The 18,390-nt window shown below is 32.5% G+C and overlaps 1 protein-coding gene across 1 annotated transcript in view; it reads left to right on the top strand.

The window, feature by feature from the left end:
* The window catches only part of LOC105363563 (ATP-binding cassette sub-family G member 1), a 28,656-nt gene extending 11,480 nt beyond the window's left edge, over positions 1-17,176 (top strand). Inside the window, exons 2-13 of the mRNA XM_011501295.1 lie at positions 6,836-7,234; positions 8,054-8,237; positions 8,761-8,884; positions 9,247-9,392; positions 10,001-10,124; positions 11,043-11,157; positions 11,548-11,676; positions 11,776-11,897; positions 12,710-12,878; positions 13,568-13,824; positions 16,111-16,244; positions 16,665-17,176. Coding sequence (XP_011499597.1) covers positions 7,000-7,234; positions 8,054-8,237; positions 8,761-8,884; positions 9,247-9,392; positions 10,001-10,124; positions 11,043-11,157; positions 11,548-11,676; positions 11,776-11,897; positions 12,710-12,878; positions 13,568-13,824; positions 16,111-16,244; positions 16,665-16,887 — 1,962 coding nt within the window. The 5' untranslated portion in view covers positions 6,836-6,999 and the 3' untranslated portion in view covers positions 16,888-17,176. The remainder of the gene's footprint in view (positions 1-6,835; positions 7,235-8,053; positions 8,238-8,760; positions 8,885-9,246; positions 9,393-10,000; positions 10,125-11,042; positions 11,158-11,547; positions 11,677-11,775; positions 11,898-12,709; positions 12,879-13,567; positions 13,825-16,110; positions 16,245-16,664) is intronic.
* The last annotated feature ends 1,214 nt before the right edge of the window (positions 17,177-18,390 follow it).

The raw sequence follows: 18,390 nt of genomic DNA, 5'->3' as shown, positions 1-18,390 counted from the left end.
GGTCAAGAACTATACTGCTAATTATATCTAAAAATTGTATAATAATCACTGTAAAAATCTTTCTCATAATAGCAAAGTAAATAATTACCTAAATATAAATATTATCACATACGTTATCGATCCTTATATATGATGATGCAAAAGACTGTGCGATAATATTTAATAAAAACAATAGCAACAACAATAGCAATATAATAAAAATAACAACAACGATAATAATAACAATAATAATAATAATAATAATATTAATAATAATAATAATAATAATATTTATCGAAATAGAAAATGGCTCTAACGATTTGTGCTGGAAACATGCATTTACAATAGTATGCTAAAAATTATAATAAGAGCACATTTTTTATTAATATTAAATAAATATTTCTTTGTAAATTAAGAAGAAAATTTTTTTTTTTTTTTTTTTATACCATTATATTGTTATTTGCATACTTTGACGGCAAAAATATCAGTACAATTGAAGTGTGCAATCAACAAGTGGCGTTAAGACAGATTAATATTCGTAAAATCAATAAATCATTTACTTATTAATTTAGAGTTCGAAATCCTTAATAGTACTTAGCATTTAACATTTTACTCGTACAATTAACCACTTCTCTTATCTTCTCTTATTTTTATTTTACTCAGATACGAATGAATTCTCTCGCATTGTAAAATAGAAGAAGAAGAAGAAAAAAAGAATAGTAATGATGAATACAGCAGTATTTATACTAATGGAGAGAATAGAATCGAAGCGCGTCGATAATGCCAGATTTTCTTTATATTAATATTTCTTTTGTCGTAGCGGAAAGTCTTCCTTATATGAATAAGGAAAAGAAGAAGATTGATTATAGAAGTAAGTTTTAGTAAAATTTTGTTGTGCAATTAATTTTCTTGGCTAGCGGAGCTTAACCGCAAACTTGAAATCAAATGGTTAAAGCGCCTATTGTAAAATGAAAATTTACACACAGATTAAATGAATTTCTATTCTTTGTTTCATTCGTTTACGTTCAGCATTAAATAGCGAAAAAAATCGAATACGCTTAATGACGGACATTACAGGATCTGTTGTTCTAATGTTTTCTCATCGTAATTATTGGCATTCGTCGGCGCATTTCTTTGGCTGTCATCTTTCGTAACGTTTGCCTTGAGTATATAAGTCGAAGCGAAGCGATGCACCATTGCGATCCGAATTGAAATAATATTGAATTGGGTCAGCATTACTACTTCTCGCCATCCAATTGAAGCCTTCGCGTAGTTACAAGTACCCCAAGTTCAGGTCACGTAGCCAGAAGCCCTTTATTTTCATCCAAAGGAGGAAGGCCGGCCCCTGCTGAAAGAAAGACGGGAGCGAGTGTACAGTAACCGTTGCCCTGGAGACACCGTCCGTGAGGAAGTAAAAGCCCCGCCGAAGTATGAAACGATCGCTTATCGAATAACGTGGCGAGTTTGTCGCCATTACGATCTCCGCCGAAACAACGAAGCCGCGCCGTTTCGCGTAGATGGGTGGAGGTGGAGGAGAAGGAGGAGTAGGTGGAGTAAGAGGAGTAGGAGGAGTAGGAGGAGTAGGAGATGGAGGAGGAGGAGGAGGAGGAGGAGGAGGAGGAGTAGGAGTAGGAGATGAGGCGGGGAGGGGAGTCCCGATGGACCGCGGCACACGTTCTCGTCGGGGCTTATCCCGCGTCCACGTGCCCGGAGGAGGGCCGATAAAAACTCGCCGGTCGATGATAATGTGATGGGCGCGTGAAACTTGGCTGCGTTTATATGTCGGCGGTCAAAGTCCGCGGTGCTGTCGGCGTGACTCATTGCTTTTCTTGGAGCGACAGGGAGAGTGACAAATTATCGATGCGCACGCGCCTCCGAACTCCTTATCCCATTTCACGTTGATGCTCGATGCTGCTGGCTGTGCAACTCGAGCCACCTTATCTCAATTGCGTTTGATTCTCGCTTTTCTTTATGAGTTCCGGGGGCCATGATGCGCGGCTCGTGATTTGCCACGAGATTTGGCGCCGTGCCCGGGTGCTCTTAGCCCTGGTGCGTCAATTGGATTTACCAGGAGGCTCTGGTTAGTCGCATTGTAACCGTGCAAATTCGCTTCTGACGGTTATCCGTAAGGGGCGAGGTCGTGAAATGGTTTTCATTTTAATTTTTAAATTACGTAAACTCGAGCTAGAGCATAAAAAGTGATAGGGGCAGAAATTGTAAGACAGATCGTAGAGGAATGACAGAACGTAAAAATGACGAGGCAATCGCCGAATGGGAATAAATTTTTAATTGAGCGAGAATGAGGAGTATTTTCATTTATTGACTCAATGCTGGCTAATCAATTAATTTCGTATAATGAATAGAGAATCGTTATCAAGGAATTAAATTTTCTTGAAACTAAGTCGAATTATTGCATATAAGCGCATAAGTAAGCTGCAAATAAGACAAAGACACCAGGACGCATTAAGTCGAGATACCCTCTGTGACTCCGACGTAATATAAAGTGCATCTGATTAAAGTAAATACATTATAAAATTAAACACTTTTCTTTTATGAGGACAAAAGTGTATAGTCGGATGATTATATGAAAAAGTTTTATTGCCAAGCTGAGATTTTAAAATGACACAGTTAGATATAATGATACGAAGCGAGCAGAGATTTTCGCGAGTTACGAATCATTCTTAGCAATCGTATATTTTATGATTTTGTCAAAACTATGATAGACAGAGCATTTTTTTTTTTTTTTTTTTTTTTTTTTTTTTTTTTGTGAAATTCTATTAAAAAAATTATAAAGTATAAAGAATAATCGAGATTTCAGCTTATCTGACAATTGGGAAAAAAGCCTATAGTCACGTATCGATTATACAATACGAAATTCTTTCTAAAGAGAGTAAGAAAAAATCCTAAATTAAATTAACAAAGCGAATAGTGATATAAGAAAAATAAATAGGCTCTTATCGATCTACCTTTGCGTAAACAATTAAAATAGTAAATTATTTTTAATTCGTACGATTATAGTCGGTTTATGATACGCAATACAGAGTTCGATATTAATTGAACTATTTGAACAAAGAAGAGGCTTGATTATGTATTACGCGCATTTTAACTTTTAAATAAAGTAGAAAATTATTAAAGGGCGACTCGTAAAAACTATTTATGACACATATTCAATATTGTCAATAATTGCAAATGATAATAAATCGATGTCACTCGTAAGACTGAATGGACAGTTCAAATCCTGTGAATTTAGATTTTATATTCATTGTAAAGATAAGATAAATGAATAGCATATATTTCTAAAGAATTAGATTATAATGAAAATACTTGTTGATTTAGTTCGAAAGCATGCTTTTGTTAAGTTAATAATAAGTTTACAAATAATGGATTTACTTTAACGTTAAAAGTTAAAAATAGCAAAAATCCTAAAATTAAAAAGAAGTTAAGATTAATGTACATATATGTACATATATATATATATATATATATATATATATATATATATATATATATATATATATATTGAATTCTATAGCTAATTTATAAATTTATAAAGTTTCAGTTAAGTACTGAAAATACTTATTTAGTTTATTTAGAGTTTTCTCAAATTTAGCATAATTTACATGACTATTCCGATAAATTTGTATAAAAATAAAATATAATAAATTGTTAATTACAAAGAAACATTATTGAGTATTTCGATTTAGTAATATAATGGAATTCAGTCCTTTTACGACAAGAGGACATGGGGATAATAGTACAATGCCACTAATCCTTATGCTATTGAAATCGGTGAATTGATATTCAATTCTAATTAATTTTATCGCGTTGTACTTGCGAATAACCTCCATTAAACTGAGTAGTGTAGTGTTCAATATTATCTATTAACTATTAACATGATAAGTTGCGTTTAGGATAAAACACCATGTAAATACATAAAAAACACGCTTATGTTTAATTGCGTCATAGCTTGAGTAAAGAAAATGAAAACAAAGGCACCAAAAAAAAAAAAAAAAAAAAAAAAAAAAAAAAAAAAAAGCAATACGCCAGCAAAAATAACAATGCAATACGTAATTGTTTAAATTAAGGTTCATCACTTGCTGTTAAATTTAAAATGGACGATCAAGACGTAATTGCATGTGCTTAAGAATTGTGATTGAATAGATTTGCGAAAAAGTAATGAGCGTATCTTACGATGCCGTGGAGAAGCGTAAACAAATAATACATAATAATACTTTTAAACTGTCGGTATTGAAACATATTTCAATAATTATTGATATAATTTGTTAGTATATATTATTAAATTGAGTGGTTTGCTAGTCTTAAACGTCAGACGAATGAATTTTTCGAATACCAGTAGCAATCAATATGATTGATACAAGCAATTAATTAATTATTAGTTGATGTATAACTACACACGCTTCGTTGCTTTATTACTTTCTATGTGCTCGTGTCGATTGCTTATACACAAATTCCAAATAAGTAAATGATACAATAAGTGATTTTAGCATTTGTTACTTTACGATGAGAAGAGAATTATTAAAAACTTCTCGTTTTTAAATTATTTTACGCACCGTGAAATACTATGAAATTTATCATAGGACTATGTGGGACGTCATGTTTTTGTAAAGAAATTTTATATAAGAGAAATTTGATTAATTCCAAAGAAATTCGACCACTTGCGGATAATAGGACGTATCGATTACATATCCGATGCAATGTAGAATATTAAAAATTTCGTGATTACGAGATATTTATTGAGCTCAAATCATAAGATAAAGTAACGTCATATATCTATGATGTTATTTGATAAAAATGTTAAGCTCACTTTCACATATCGAATACATATTTATAAGCATTGAATGTAATAAAGAATTTGTTAATCACTAACTAATACATTTTGTAATAATGATTTGTCGACGGAACGGAACAAATCTATCGAATATTAGGAAGAATTTTTATATTAATTTAATCCTCATGCTTTAACAATGGTCTAAAAGTATTAAACTTAGTAGCTAAGATATGATAAAATTATTATTTTCTAAAAAAATTCCAAACAATGAGAAATTCTATTAGATTTTATTTATCGTCTTCATCAAAACATAAAATAATATTGAGGACTGTAGTTGCCCGGTCAAGGTCGTAGTTATCATACGTAAAGCCAAGAAAATGCATAGAAGATTGTCGACTTTAGAAAAGAAGTTTTGTAGCCTATCAAATCTTACTCGTTAATTGATCTCTTTTGTACTTTTGGACTTTATGGATTTCATAATCTTGCTTAACCAGTTATCAGATTTTAAAAATCATAAAACGATAGCGTATATCGTTCGAATGCCCTTGTTTTTTGTTTCTCTCCTCATCCTTCCAAGCTAATATAAAATGATAAGTATCGTCATTGATTTTAAGACAAATTTATGATATTCTATATACTTTTTATTCCTCGAATACTTTTCTCAAAATAAATTCTAGACTTCTTTGTGTAATTAAAATTGATATTATACGTTGTGCTATAGCTTTTTGATATCATAATATTACGCACTCATACTCCGAACAATCATTTAAATTTCTTATTAATGCTCATCAAGTAGCTGAATAAAGTTTTAATCTTAAAAAGAGAAAAAATGTTTTCAATCACGATTCCTCGTATCTCCCTCGATGCTCTAACTTAACAAATATGCAAGTATTAAAAATCAATGTTGCATTGTATGGATATAAGGTCTTGAATTTTGCAAATTATGAAATTGTAAAATTATCTTAATGTAAGTTTTAACAACGAAACGAGTTACATTCGATCGTACTTTACATCAAGATTCCCGATTATATTGATCATTACGATTATAATTATAATAATTATGACGACAATGTAACTGTACACGCTGAAAGTAAAACAATTATAGGCAGGGATTCGATAGATTGGAGATATTTACTTTCGTATAAAACCATTCACGGTAAATGTTAATTCCTATTGTTTAAAATTTGCCGGCTCAATTTTTATATTTCATAAAATTGTGCTCTTTAGTATATGTAGATAATATTATTTCTTATCATTTAAAAATCAAAATACAAGATAAGTATTTTGGCGAATGATTAATTTGAAATGGATGCAAAGAATAACAATGCTATTACATAAGCCGTTATAATACACTTGTAAAAGAATTTATTTTTTACAAATAATTTTAGAAAATAAAAAATAAAAAATCAATCGATAAAATTAATATATTTTATGTATGTGTGTAAGTCACGTACGCGCACACACAACACACACGTAGATCACATTGGAATAATAATTTCTACGTTCGCGTGAATTTCAATCGAATGGCTGACTATGCTTGGTAAATAGTTATTATATTAATAGTTATAAACTCGTGTTGGAATAATATATTGAATATTAATTACTATTTATAAATATGATAATTATCAATTATTATTATTTATAATCTCGGATGATTAGTAATTTTTTATTTCGAATTTACCTTTTATAATAAAAAGTAATGATTGGAAAGCAAGTGGTCGTGAGAAGATTTTCGACCTCGTGTTCATCATTACACGCGTACGCTGAGAATTATCCGCCACTTGTAATGATTTTGGGTCCGATCATTACAATTCGCAATTGCCATGGAAAATTGTTAGGCAAATGCATGGAATCGCTGAATTAATTAGCCGCTCGGAGCTACTTTTCATAACATTAAAAATCAACGTGCAAGCATTTGTGGATTTTGCTAGACCCGCGATCCGCCCGCCACTCCCGATCCTCCCACTCAATAATCAACTCAACCCCTCGCGATCGATGGCGCCTGACAAAGCCGCCCATTGGCTCATTATTAATAATCACGCTCGCGGCTGCAATTGTGTCCTAAAGCACGAAAGCCAACGGTGCAAATAGGCTTTCGTAACGCCACGCATCCACGCATCATCCACGCATCGCGATAAGCGCCAAACACATACTTTGATAAATTGTCGCCTAGCCGAGAGTGGATAACGTGGCGCGAAGGCGAGCCGTTGACAACCGGATTAATCCTGGCCATGGAGGTACTGCTGCACGAGGCCAGCGCCGTGAGCAACGGCTCCGTCGGCTCGGAGTCTCGGGCCAACTGCTGCGCGAGGTCCTCGAGCCCCGGCCATCAACAGGGCGTCATCGAGGCCCCTTCTCGCAACGGTGATAAGAACGGCACGCCCTTCTCCAAGACGAAGAACGACGAGTACATGGACCTCATGTTCGAGAACATCACATACACCGTGTCCCTCGGCCTGAGGAAAGGTAGGTTATCGTCCGACGTCCCTCCTAACAAGGAGGGACTTTAACTGAACAAACAGGAGCGAGTCGATGGTAGACTGCCTTTTTCTAGATTCATAACGATTCCGTGGCATTTAGATGATACCATTTGAATAATAATTCACATCGACGTAATATCAATATCGCAATAACATAAGGAAATATCACGATTGAGCGCTCATCTTTGTCAAGTTTACTTTCCTACTTTATCGAGCGCGTTCCAATTAATGGACAATAAACGGTAGTGCAGCGATAAATCAATCAATTTTAGAAAGTCATTCCTAATGCTAAATTTCTAAGTAGAGCTATTTTCCTATCGCTACGGCCAACCACTTAACCACTTAACAATTATTAAATATAAATCGTCTTAATTATAATATCACTTCTTTAAATACAATAATAGATGGCTCAACTTAATTTTTCATAAGCATAGAGCATCGATAATTAATGCAATGCTGCTGCTGGAATACTAATTTTCCATTCAAAGATTAAACGATAATATCGATTGAAAAAGGAAATTATTGGCAATTACAAGGTGGCAAGAAGCTTAAGTATCGATATAATTTTGTAACTCTAATACGATGAAATTTTGTCATAAATGAGAATGAAAACGTTCGAGTCGATATTAGTAAAAGTTAAAGAAAATGAAGAGCAAAATGCATGTATATGCGAATGACTAAATCGATTAAAATCGAGTTTACTTGGTGTTTACATCGTTCGAGCCATTCGTTCGACAAGTGGGCAATAATTTCTACGGGTCAAAGTGTACCTGCCCAGTTTCGCAATTTGCGCAATTGTCTTTAGGAACAAAGGAGATTTTACACGGGTTGAACGGACGTTTGCCATCGAAGCAGCTGATTGCGCTGATGGGGCCGTCGGGTGCCGGCAAATCCACTCTTCTCGATGTTTTGTCGGGATTCCGCATTACCGGCGTCCAAGGCATAGTCTACATCAATGGTCGGGTCCGTGACTTGGATTCTTTCCGCAGGTAAGAAACGTCGACGTACCTGTAAGATACGTATCCATAAGATTTGCTCACTCGGATACTCGTTACGCCGACATTGGTCGCCGAGGCTCACGGCGAACGAGACGTTTATACACCTTTTTACGAACTTTCCTCACCTTGGATTATTCCATTAGCAATTGCGCGTAACGGCACTCGAGTTTTAAGCAATTAATTCAGCAGCACTATTTTTTAAGAGCAACTTTCGATAATCCAACGTCCAAATATATATATATATATATAAATCGATATTTCACGGTATTTGTAATAAGTGCCGAACGTTTCGAATGATTCGATCGCGCCAACTTTTTTTTTACAAAACAGCTCCCACAGACTTATTACTCAAAGTCGAGCGAGCAAGCAAGCAAGCAAGTTTTGCCACTTTCGCGCTTCTCAGCTTTTATTTGCGTATGAATAAATTAACGAGCACCATTGTGACGTGGGCATGCGCGCGACATTCGCCTCTCCTAAACAATCGCACTTACTTTACGGCCGATTGTCCTTTCAGGTCCAGCGCTTATATTACGCAAGACGATCGATTGCAGCCGTTACTTACGGTCAACGAAAATATGCACGTGGCAGCCGATCTTAAGCTCGGCACCGATACTCCGAAATACGAAAAAGAGACGATCGTAAGTTTCGTTACCCTCCCCGTCCATCCCACTTTTTTTTCTTATTCTTTCATTTCAGTAATTTCGGCTCTTCGGCCGTTTATATTTGTCCCTTTCGAGCAAAATTAAGCAATACTCTTGATTTGACGCATTTCACATTCGAAATGCTGTTAGCCGATATGTTTATTAAGAAACAAAAAACAAAAAACAAAAAACGAAAAACAAAAAACGAAAAACGAAAAACGAAAAAAAAAACAACAAAAAAACAATAAAAACAACAACAACAACAATAAAAACAACAACAACAACAATCGAAAGAATACGTGAAAATTGAAGGAGCAGACGGCGAAAAGACACGTGGCAATTAAACTCGTTTTACGCAGATCGAGGAAATCCTGTCGACCCTCGGACTTTACGAGCATCTGCAGACTCTGGCCGGTCGACTGAGCGGTGGCCAGAAGAAACGGCTTTCTATAGCCTTGGAACTCGTCAACAACCCGACGGTGTTGTTCCTCGACGAGCCGACGACGTAAGTCGCGTGCATTTTATTTTTCATTAACTCCCAGATAATCCGACCACTTGCCCGGAGCTCAATGATCTTAATAATTATTCTTCGTACGGTTAACTGTCGACGTGATCTTATTTTCTATAATAAAGTAAATAGAGCTGCACAAACTACGTGCGATCATCGTTATGTATAATGTATGTATGCACTCAAAGTATTTGCATGTATTGAGCTGCGTTTGTGAGCAGAAGCCCTTATCGTTGTGAAATGTACTTTTCGTGATGGGAATGATCCGGCATTGTAGCGAAAAATTCCCCTTTTTCGAATGAAAATCAGCCTAACGTGTAATTTTGTAGGACGAGCATGAGCATATGCGCAAAATGCTCCTTGGACATTGAATTTTGTGACGATGAGAGCAGATTGAAAGAATGTAGTTGTTCTCAGCGGCCGGATATTTATTTAAATCGCATTTGACAATCATATATATATATATATATATATATATATATATATGTGTTCGCGACATATTTAAATACAAATAGGATTTAATTTCCCGCTCGAGTCTCTCAATGTTTTTTTTTTTTTTATTTTTACGGCTTTTAATGGTCAAAATTATTTTGAAATATTTGCAGGGGTCTCGATAGCTCATCCTGTACACAAGTGTGCAATCTTCTCAAATTGCTTGCACGCCAGGGTAGAACGATAATATGCACAATACATCAACCAAGTGCCATGATTTTCCAGCTTTTTGATCAGGCATGTATCTCTCTCTCTCTCTCTCTCTCTTTCTCTCTCTCTCTCTCTCTCTCTCTCTCGGTTGATAGTTGGCTCGAACGCGCCTCTCTTCGTTTCTGTCCTTGTTTCTTACGCACCGACTCTTGCTCGTTTGATAAATTGACGAGCCCTCGGAAATCTCGTATTTTAAAGCAACGAATGACAGAAAATTGACTCGATGATAAATCAATAAAGTGCGTCAATAAAGTCGCATTCTTCGTTTGCGTTCTTTGGTAGAAGATAACATGTCATAATTTAATTAAATCAAATCATTCGAATACTTTTTAAAGCGTTGAACGTTTTTTTGTTCTTTTCTTTTTTCTCTACTAGCATCAAAACGATCTTTTTATCTATTTACGTAATGTGAGAAAAATTACCAATCTACGTCACACTGTAATTACGATATGAAAAAAAAAAAAAAAAAAAAGAAAGAAAAAGAAGAAAAAAGCTCTTGCATGAATAATATGCTTATCATGCATTCTCGGCTCTAACAACATGGCAATTCATTAATTTTACGAATTATTTTCTAATACGAGTACTACATTTTAATTTGTCTAATACTCTCCATTATTTGTATATTTCTCTCCTTGATTGCTCAATTTATCACTTTAAAGGCCTTAAGACGCCACTTGAAAAAAAAAAACAATAATGAATAATTCATGAAAATTATTAATGCATGGCCGATTAAAAATATTTAATTGCCTTTTATTTTCAACTTATACATTCGTCCATATTATATGCGTGACTTTGAATTCAATAACTCATGACGAATTGTGTATCCTATATTGGCTTTTATGCTTTCTCAATAAACGAAGCTAAATTTGGAATAAAATTCATGTCAATTGATATTTAATTAAACTTATAATTTGTAATTTTAATTGATTAATGCCTTTTTCATAGGTATACGTGTTAGCGAAAGGTGAATGTCTTTATCAAGGTGCAACGCATAATTTAGTGCCGTATTTGGAAAATGTCAAACTTCCCTGTCCAATGTATCACAATCCAGCTGATTACGGTAAATACACTTTAATGCACATAGTTTATTATGTATTGAAAATATTAATGAGCATAATATTATGGTTTATATGTTTGATATCGTAAAGAATCTCGTACGCGATAATTTCTATTCACAACATCAACTCTAAAGCATACTTTATGATAATTAATCAATTTTGTCTATTTAATTGTTCCATACGTACGAGTAGGTGAAAGTAATATTACTAAAAGTACACAAATTTATAATAAACTGTAAAGTTTATAGTAAAATTTAAAATCTAAAAACATAATTTCCTCTGCATATATTAAGAGCAGAAACATTTATAAATTTTGTCATAATTTTTTTTAACACGTTTATTACGTGTAAATTCAAATGGCGTAAAAATATTTCATTCCAAAATGTTCGTAGTAATTGAATTGGCATGTGGTGAATATGGGGAAGACAAAATCGAAACGCTCGTTCAGGGTACTCAAAACGGCAGGAGCCTCAAATGGTTTAACAATCCAAGTGCACTTTTGGATGCCAAATCCTTAAGAGGTTTATATTTCTTATTTCTTATTTAAAATCGAACTTAAGTAAAACAAGCATTTTTTTTTTTTTTTTTTTTTTTTAATAAAATTACAAATGTGATTTCAGCAATTAATCCGTTAAAAAGTAATAAACAAAACGGTGGAAATCGAGGACCTCAAGCAACATCGCAATGGAATCAAATAAAAGTCTTGTTGAAGAGAGGCGGCATAAAAGTTAAAAGAGACTCTGTAAGTACTGATACGCTATATAACTCAATAAAAAAAAAAAAAAAAACAAAAAACAAACAAATAAATATATATATATATATATATATATATATGTATAAATTTTAATAAGAATGAATATTTAATACATCGCTTCGATGATAATATGATTATCTGAATAAGTAACTTTAATATTTTTCCATATTTCAACATTCTTCAACATTCACATTAGAACTAGTAGACTAGAACAACTAGTTGATTTTTTTTAAAAAAAATAAAAAAAAAAAAAAATTTTTTTTTTTTTTTTTTTTTTTTTTTTTTTTTTTTTTTTTTAATAAAATTACAAATGTGATTTCAGCAATTAATCCGTTAAAAAGTAATAAACAAAACGGTGGAAATCGAGGACCTCAAGCAACATCGCAATGGAATCAAATAAAAGTCTTGTTGAAGAGAGGCGGCATAAAAGTTAAAAGAGACTCTGTAAGTACTGATACGCTATATAACTCAATAAAAAAAAAAAAAAAAACAAAAAACAAACAAATAAATATATATATATATATATATATATATATGTATAAATTTTAATAAGAATGAATATTTAATACATCGCTTCGATGATAATATGATTATCTGAATAAGTAACTTTAATATTTTTCCATATTTCAACATTCTTCAACATTCACATTAGAACTAGTAGACTAGAACAACTAGTTGACGTATTTTCTGTATTCGTCGCCTTAGCGAAGCTTTGACTTATAATAAGCGTACCACCGCATAAATCACATGAAAATTTCAATTTTCAAACGAAAGATAATTCTCCGATTCTCTTGTTACAGACACTCACGCATTTACGAATAGTCGTAAACATATGCACTGGTTTAATGCTGGGAACGTTGTTTATGAAGGCCGGAAACAATGCCGATCGCATAATCGAAAACTACAATCTCCTGTTTGCCTGCCTCATACATCACATGATGACCACCATGATGTTAACGGTCTTAACCAGTAGGTATTCGACAACTTGCATCTGTGTGCAACCGAGCCGTACCTTAATCAACTCGCCGACAATGAAAAATTAACGAGCCTTATTCGATTCGATGATTATGCTACGTATGCGTATTTTATTGTCGGTGTGCTATGCTATGCTATGATGCTATGGCGGTGTGCTTCGAATCACTTTGAGCGAGACTGCGGTTTTAAATTTCACTGTGCATTATTCGCCTGGGACTTTCACCCGTTTGAAACATTCGCTCGATGCTCGCGAATACTTCGTTTCGTCGATCGTTTGCGTCGATTCCCTCGATACTCGTCAATTTATTTATTCACGTGGACTTACAAACACCACGATTATGCGATAATTGAATACTAATGTACATTGACGGCTCGTTGCTTTATTGTGCCAATAACGATAATACGTGGAATCACTTTACTTGATAAACTCAATTTTTTTATTATTATTTTTTTTTTTTCATACTTAGTAAGGAATTTAGTTATTACCGTTACGATACTCGTCATTGTCGACAAATATTTTACATTACAGCATCATTAATTTCAAATAATTACTTGTAATGTATAATAATTTTGTACTGTATAATAATTTCATAGAGATTAAAGACTAAATGTCGTCGCGCTATTTGAGATTGAATGGAAATTGTCTCTAAAAGGTCATATATTTTCTTGCAATGTCATTTCAGTCCCAGCAGAGATGAACATTTTGAAGAAGGAACATTTCAATCGTTGGTACAGCTTGAAAGCGTATTATATGTCAGTGACGGTTGTTGACATTCCCGTGATGATTATCGGCTGCCTATTCTTCACCGTCATTGTCTACTTCATGTCCGACCAGCCACACGACATCGTTAGATTTTCCATGTTCTTTGGAATCAGTCTGCTAGTGGCTTTCGTCGCCCAAAGCTTCGGGTTCATGATTGGCTCGAGCTTCGACGTTGTGGTAAAATTATTATTGCATTAGCATTGCATTAGGAAATTAATATTACGCGCCGACCATTTTAGCCATAAAAAATGAAAATAATTGGGAATGTCGGGAATTAGTGGAAAGGAGAAGATATTTAACGATCCAACGACGTGAAAATATTTCAAAATTCTTTTTTTCCATCACTTAATTTATATTTGCCTAACAGCGATAAAATAAAAAGTGTTGGTTTTATAAATGCAAAGGGATTATCATTTTCTTTTCTACGTCCGATGGATCAGGATGTATATTGATTAAAGAATTATTGTTAAGTTTTATTTATCGGTTAGATTAAAATAAATTCAATGCTATTCGTATAATGCAAAACCATTCAATAAGCGACATACATTTTTTCCATTATTCCTAGTAATTTATTTTCCTACTTAATACGGATATTCATTCATTCATTCGACGAATTCTCTAAATTTATTAAAAATATTTTCCATTTCATTTCTAATATATTATTATTTTCATGTTTTACATTACAAGGGTAAATGAACGATATTACAAGATTTAAATGTTACACGAAGTATTTTAATTACACTTGCGAGTAATAATTTTCATGAGATAATATGAAAATCTTTTATTTGTTTACTGATGATCGAATTAATTATCTTTAACAATAATTAATAATTATACGTTTAATGAAAAATTTTACAATTTAAAACATTAGATTATTGAGTTAAAAAATATCGAAAATCAGTATTGATTAATAATAAGTGATTATGCGCATAATTGTTATTTGAAGAATTTTTATTTTAATATTGCTATGTTTGATTTGAGTTACAGAGGTACAAAGATATTGACAATATATGAAATAACTTATCAATTACAATCACAATTATATCTAAATTTTTTTTTTCCTCTTTTTTTTTTTTTTTTTTAACAATTATGCAAATTCGTAAATGTCCTTGCGCTTATGGAAAATAAATCATGTAATAAATAAATTAATGAAACGGATATATACGTGCTCTCGATAGTTAATGTAGTGACTCATTTGCTCGCGAGTATCTGTACAGATATTAAATTATTTTCACATGGTTTGGTTAATAATAATAATAATCATAATAATATGGACATTACGCGTGGATTTACGCATTTATATATTTGAAAATCAGAATTTTCTTCGAGGCAAAAAACAAAGTTCCGATTATGCATTGCTAAGAAATTTTGACAGTAATTCAAAGTTTCATTATTAAGTTTCTTTATTCATCCCTAATATATATATATATATATTATTATTATTTTCAAAGTATAAATTGTCGTTTTTCATACTGTTGTTTTTCAGCAAATATTGGATAAACATAATTTTTATAATAATTTGCTCTCAAAATTTGCTTTGGCAAGCAAAATTCCATGATCTTTCGAGATACTATATTTATTAATTTTCAATTAAGAATCGATAATTAACTTTTTTTTTTTTTTTTTTTTTTTTTTTTTTCATAAATGTGCATCTTTAAATATAAAATACCTTCCAATTTTCATTTGTATTTTACAGATAAAGAAAAAGAATAATAACTCTGTAGCTCTATAACTTATGAGCATTGATAAATAAATTAATAATAATTATTATTATGAATAAAAATAAAATTTTTTATATAAAAAAGTGAAGGAGTAATACATAATTGATTCTCAATAAAGTGCAATAATTACATGAATTTAAATAACAATTTAGACTTTTATAAACAACATTTTAATCAATAAAAGATTATTTTGTACGAAGAAAATATTATATTAAAGAGAAATATAAAACGAAACATTGCAAGTAGTGTTTATAAATATTGCGGTTGAAGTGGAACGATTTGTAAATAAAAATTCAACGATATCAACTTCATATAATGTGCATTATATTACGGTGTTTATGTATATATTAATAGAGGGAAATCGGTTGCAAAGTGAATCGTGAATAATAATTAATAAGCGAATGCAAGGATAGCGATAATAATTGATAAATAATTCTTTATCGTATTAGGATTCTCTGGCATACGGCGACAGAGCGTAGTAATGGGATATGCAATGATCGAATATGCATTTAATAACTAATATATTTGAATAGAAAAATATTATTATATTTCGTGTATTGCATAAGAATATTAAGTATCATACCCACTTATATATCCATTCATTATTCACATCCACGTTTCCTAATGAAAGTTGCCGATAATTGAAAATACTTATAAAAATATTCGAAACATTATACAAATGATATTTTAATATGTTAAGATTTATTTTCAAAAGTTTGAGAAGATAATTTTGCAATTTTAGAATGGGACATTCTTAGCACCCACACTCTCCGTACCAATGATGATGTTTGCTGGATTTGGGGTGTCTTTACGAGATCTTCCAAACTATTTATACTGGGGAACGTACATTAGCTATTTGCGATATGGTCTCGAAGGGTATTTATGATATATATATTTTTTTTTTAAATTACTACTAAGAATGATATCACAACAAACTATTAATTATGATAAAACTATAACGTTTATATACACACGCACACACGCACACACACAGGCACACACGCACACACACAGGCACACAAACAAACACACACGCATTTAATACATCGTAATTTTTGCATATAACTAATTATATAAAAGCATTTTTAAATTCGACACGTACACGTGTCCTTAATGAGAGTTGAAGAAAAAGTTGAGGCTCATCTTAATAGTCACAAGATCGAATAACCATTTGAATTATATTATACTAAATAATTTTTGCGAAAGCTTATTAAAATTGTTGGAGTGATTAGTGAAAACGATGCCGCAAAAAGCTGCGAAAGGGATAATACGACCAATGTTTATTCATCGTTGCAGATACGTGAACGCAATTTACGGCTTGAATCGACAGACTCTTGCGTGTCACAACGATGACCTTGACTTCTGCTTTTACAAGGATCCACGGAAATTCGTAAAGGAAATTATCGCGATGAGCGACGATCAATTCTGGAACGACATCGCCGCCCTCTCCTTTATCGTCCTCGCCATGCGCATCGTCGCCTATTTCCTTTTGCGTTGGAAACTTCTGTCCTCGAGATAGGAAGATTCCCATCTCATAACAAAAAACCCGCTCGCATGATGTACTATTGTGGGAATTCCGTCGTTCGAGGCTGCACCGTAGCGGTCGACGATGAAACGGAGACTGGGGGACTATTAAGCACATTAACGAACGAAAATTTGACAATTCCCTCGGGCCGTTAACCGAGAATAGAAAGGTTTTGCAACGTGTGCCATATGTAGTTATGAAATTTGTCGACATTGTGATGTTAGATGTAGGGATGATTATTAGAAAAACTGCCCCAAGCGCACTGTGAAGAGGGATGCGAAAGGCGTAGTAGTGAAATTATTTCACACACACACACACACGCACACACACACACCAGCACGCACGCACGCACGCACGCACGCACGCACGCACGCACACACGCACACAAACAAAAAAACACACACACATATATATATATATATATATATATATATATATATATTTTTCTGAATATTTTTAAAACTAATGAGATATATGTGTAAGGAGGTGCTAGAGGGCGGAAGATTAGCGAAAATTCGTTGACTCATTTAATATATGCGATTTTTTCAAAATAATTATTTAAATCGTCGATATTAGGTATAATTAATGAAACGAAAGAAATTTATTTACCACAAGACCTATTAATTCGACTAAAAGTCTATTTTTCAGCAATTATAGGCGTAGTTCATTGATATATAAAATTTTTAATCATTCCTTTCGAATTAAAGTGCCGTACGTCCTTTTTCTGTTATAATAAGCACTGTTTGTTGTTTTGTTGTTCTCGTGCTCGTACAGTCGATGCCTAATTAAACGGAAATTACGTGATTTATAACTAGTACTTACAAAGTTTATCGAAGCATTATAGTTTCCTTGAAATATTCATATCTATTTTGCACAATAAATAAAGTTGAAACGCTTGAGTCATAACTAAAGTTTTTCAATACTCGTTTAAATTAAAATTCAATAACTTTAAGAAACACTAGTCGCAGATTATTTATGCAAATGCAAATTCGAAGCTCAAGTAAAATTTAATTGATTCACAAGAGAAAAATGGAAAAAGAAGAAAAATTATAAGTATTATATTATCGATAGGTCAACTTCGTAAACTAATCGTCGACAGAAATGATTAATTATACATGCAAACGTGTTTTTTCTCTCTATAATACTATTAAATCTTTTTTCAAAATATTCCATCTCGATGTAATATTTTCATAAGATATAACCATGTCAATTTTAAATAGAATTTATTATTATTCGTTAGCTTTCATTGCGCTCAAGCAGAGATAATAGGAGCTTTCACTTGAGAAATGCCGTTGCCATTAGTTTGAAACTGAGAGAGTGTCGGTAAAAAAATTTTCTACAAACATCAATAAACAGAAATGCATTATTTTTCATTGTACAGGATCGTATAAGTATGATCTCATTCGACATTGAATGTTTACGCGCGAGAGTTTTTTTTTAATTGAATTTTTTTTCGTTTTTTTTTTTTTTTTTTTTTTTTCATTATTAATTAACGTA

This window comes from Ceratosolen solmsi, unplaced genomic scaffold (assembly GCF_000503995.2).
Source record: "Ceratosolen solmsi marchali unplaced genomic scaffold, CerSol_1.0 scaffold3, whole genome shotgun sequence".
In the NCBI taxonomy this organism is placed as follows: Eukaryota; Metazoa; Arthropoda; class Insecta; order Hymenoptera; family Agaonidae; genus Ceratosolen; species Ceratosolen solmsi.
Note: the sequence above shows the minus strand (reverse complement) of the source record. Positions and strands in the feature narration are given on the sequence as shown.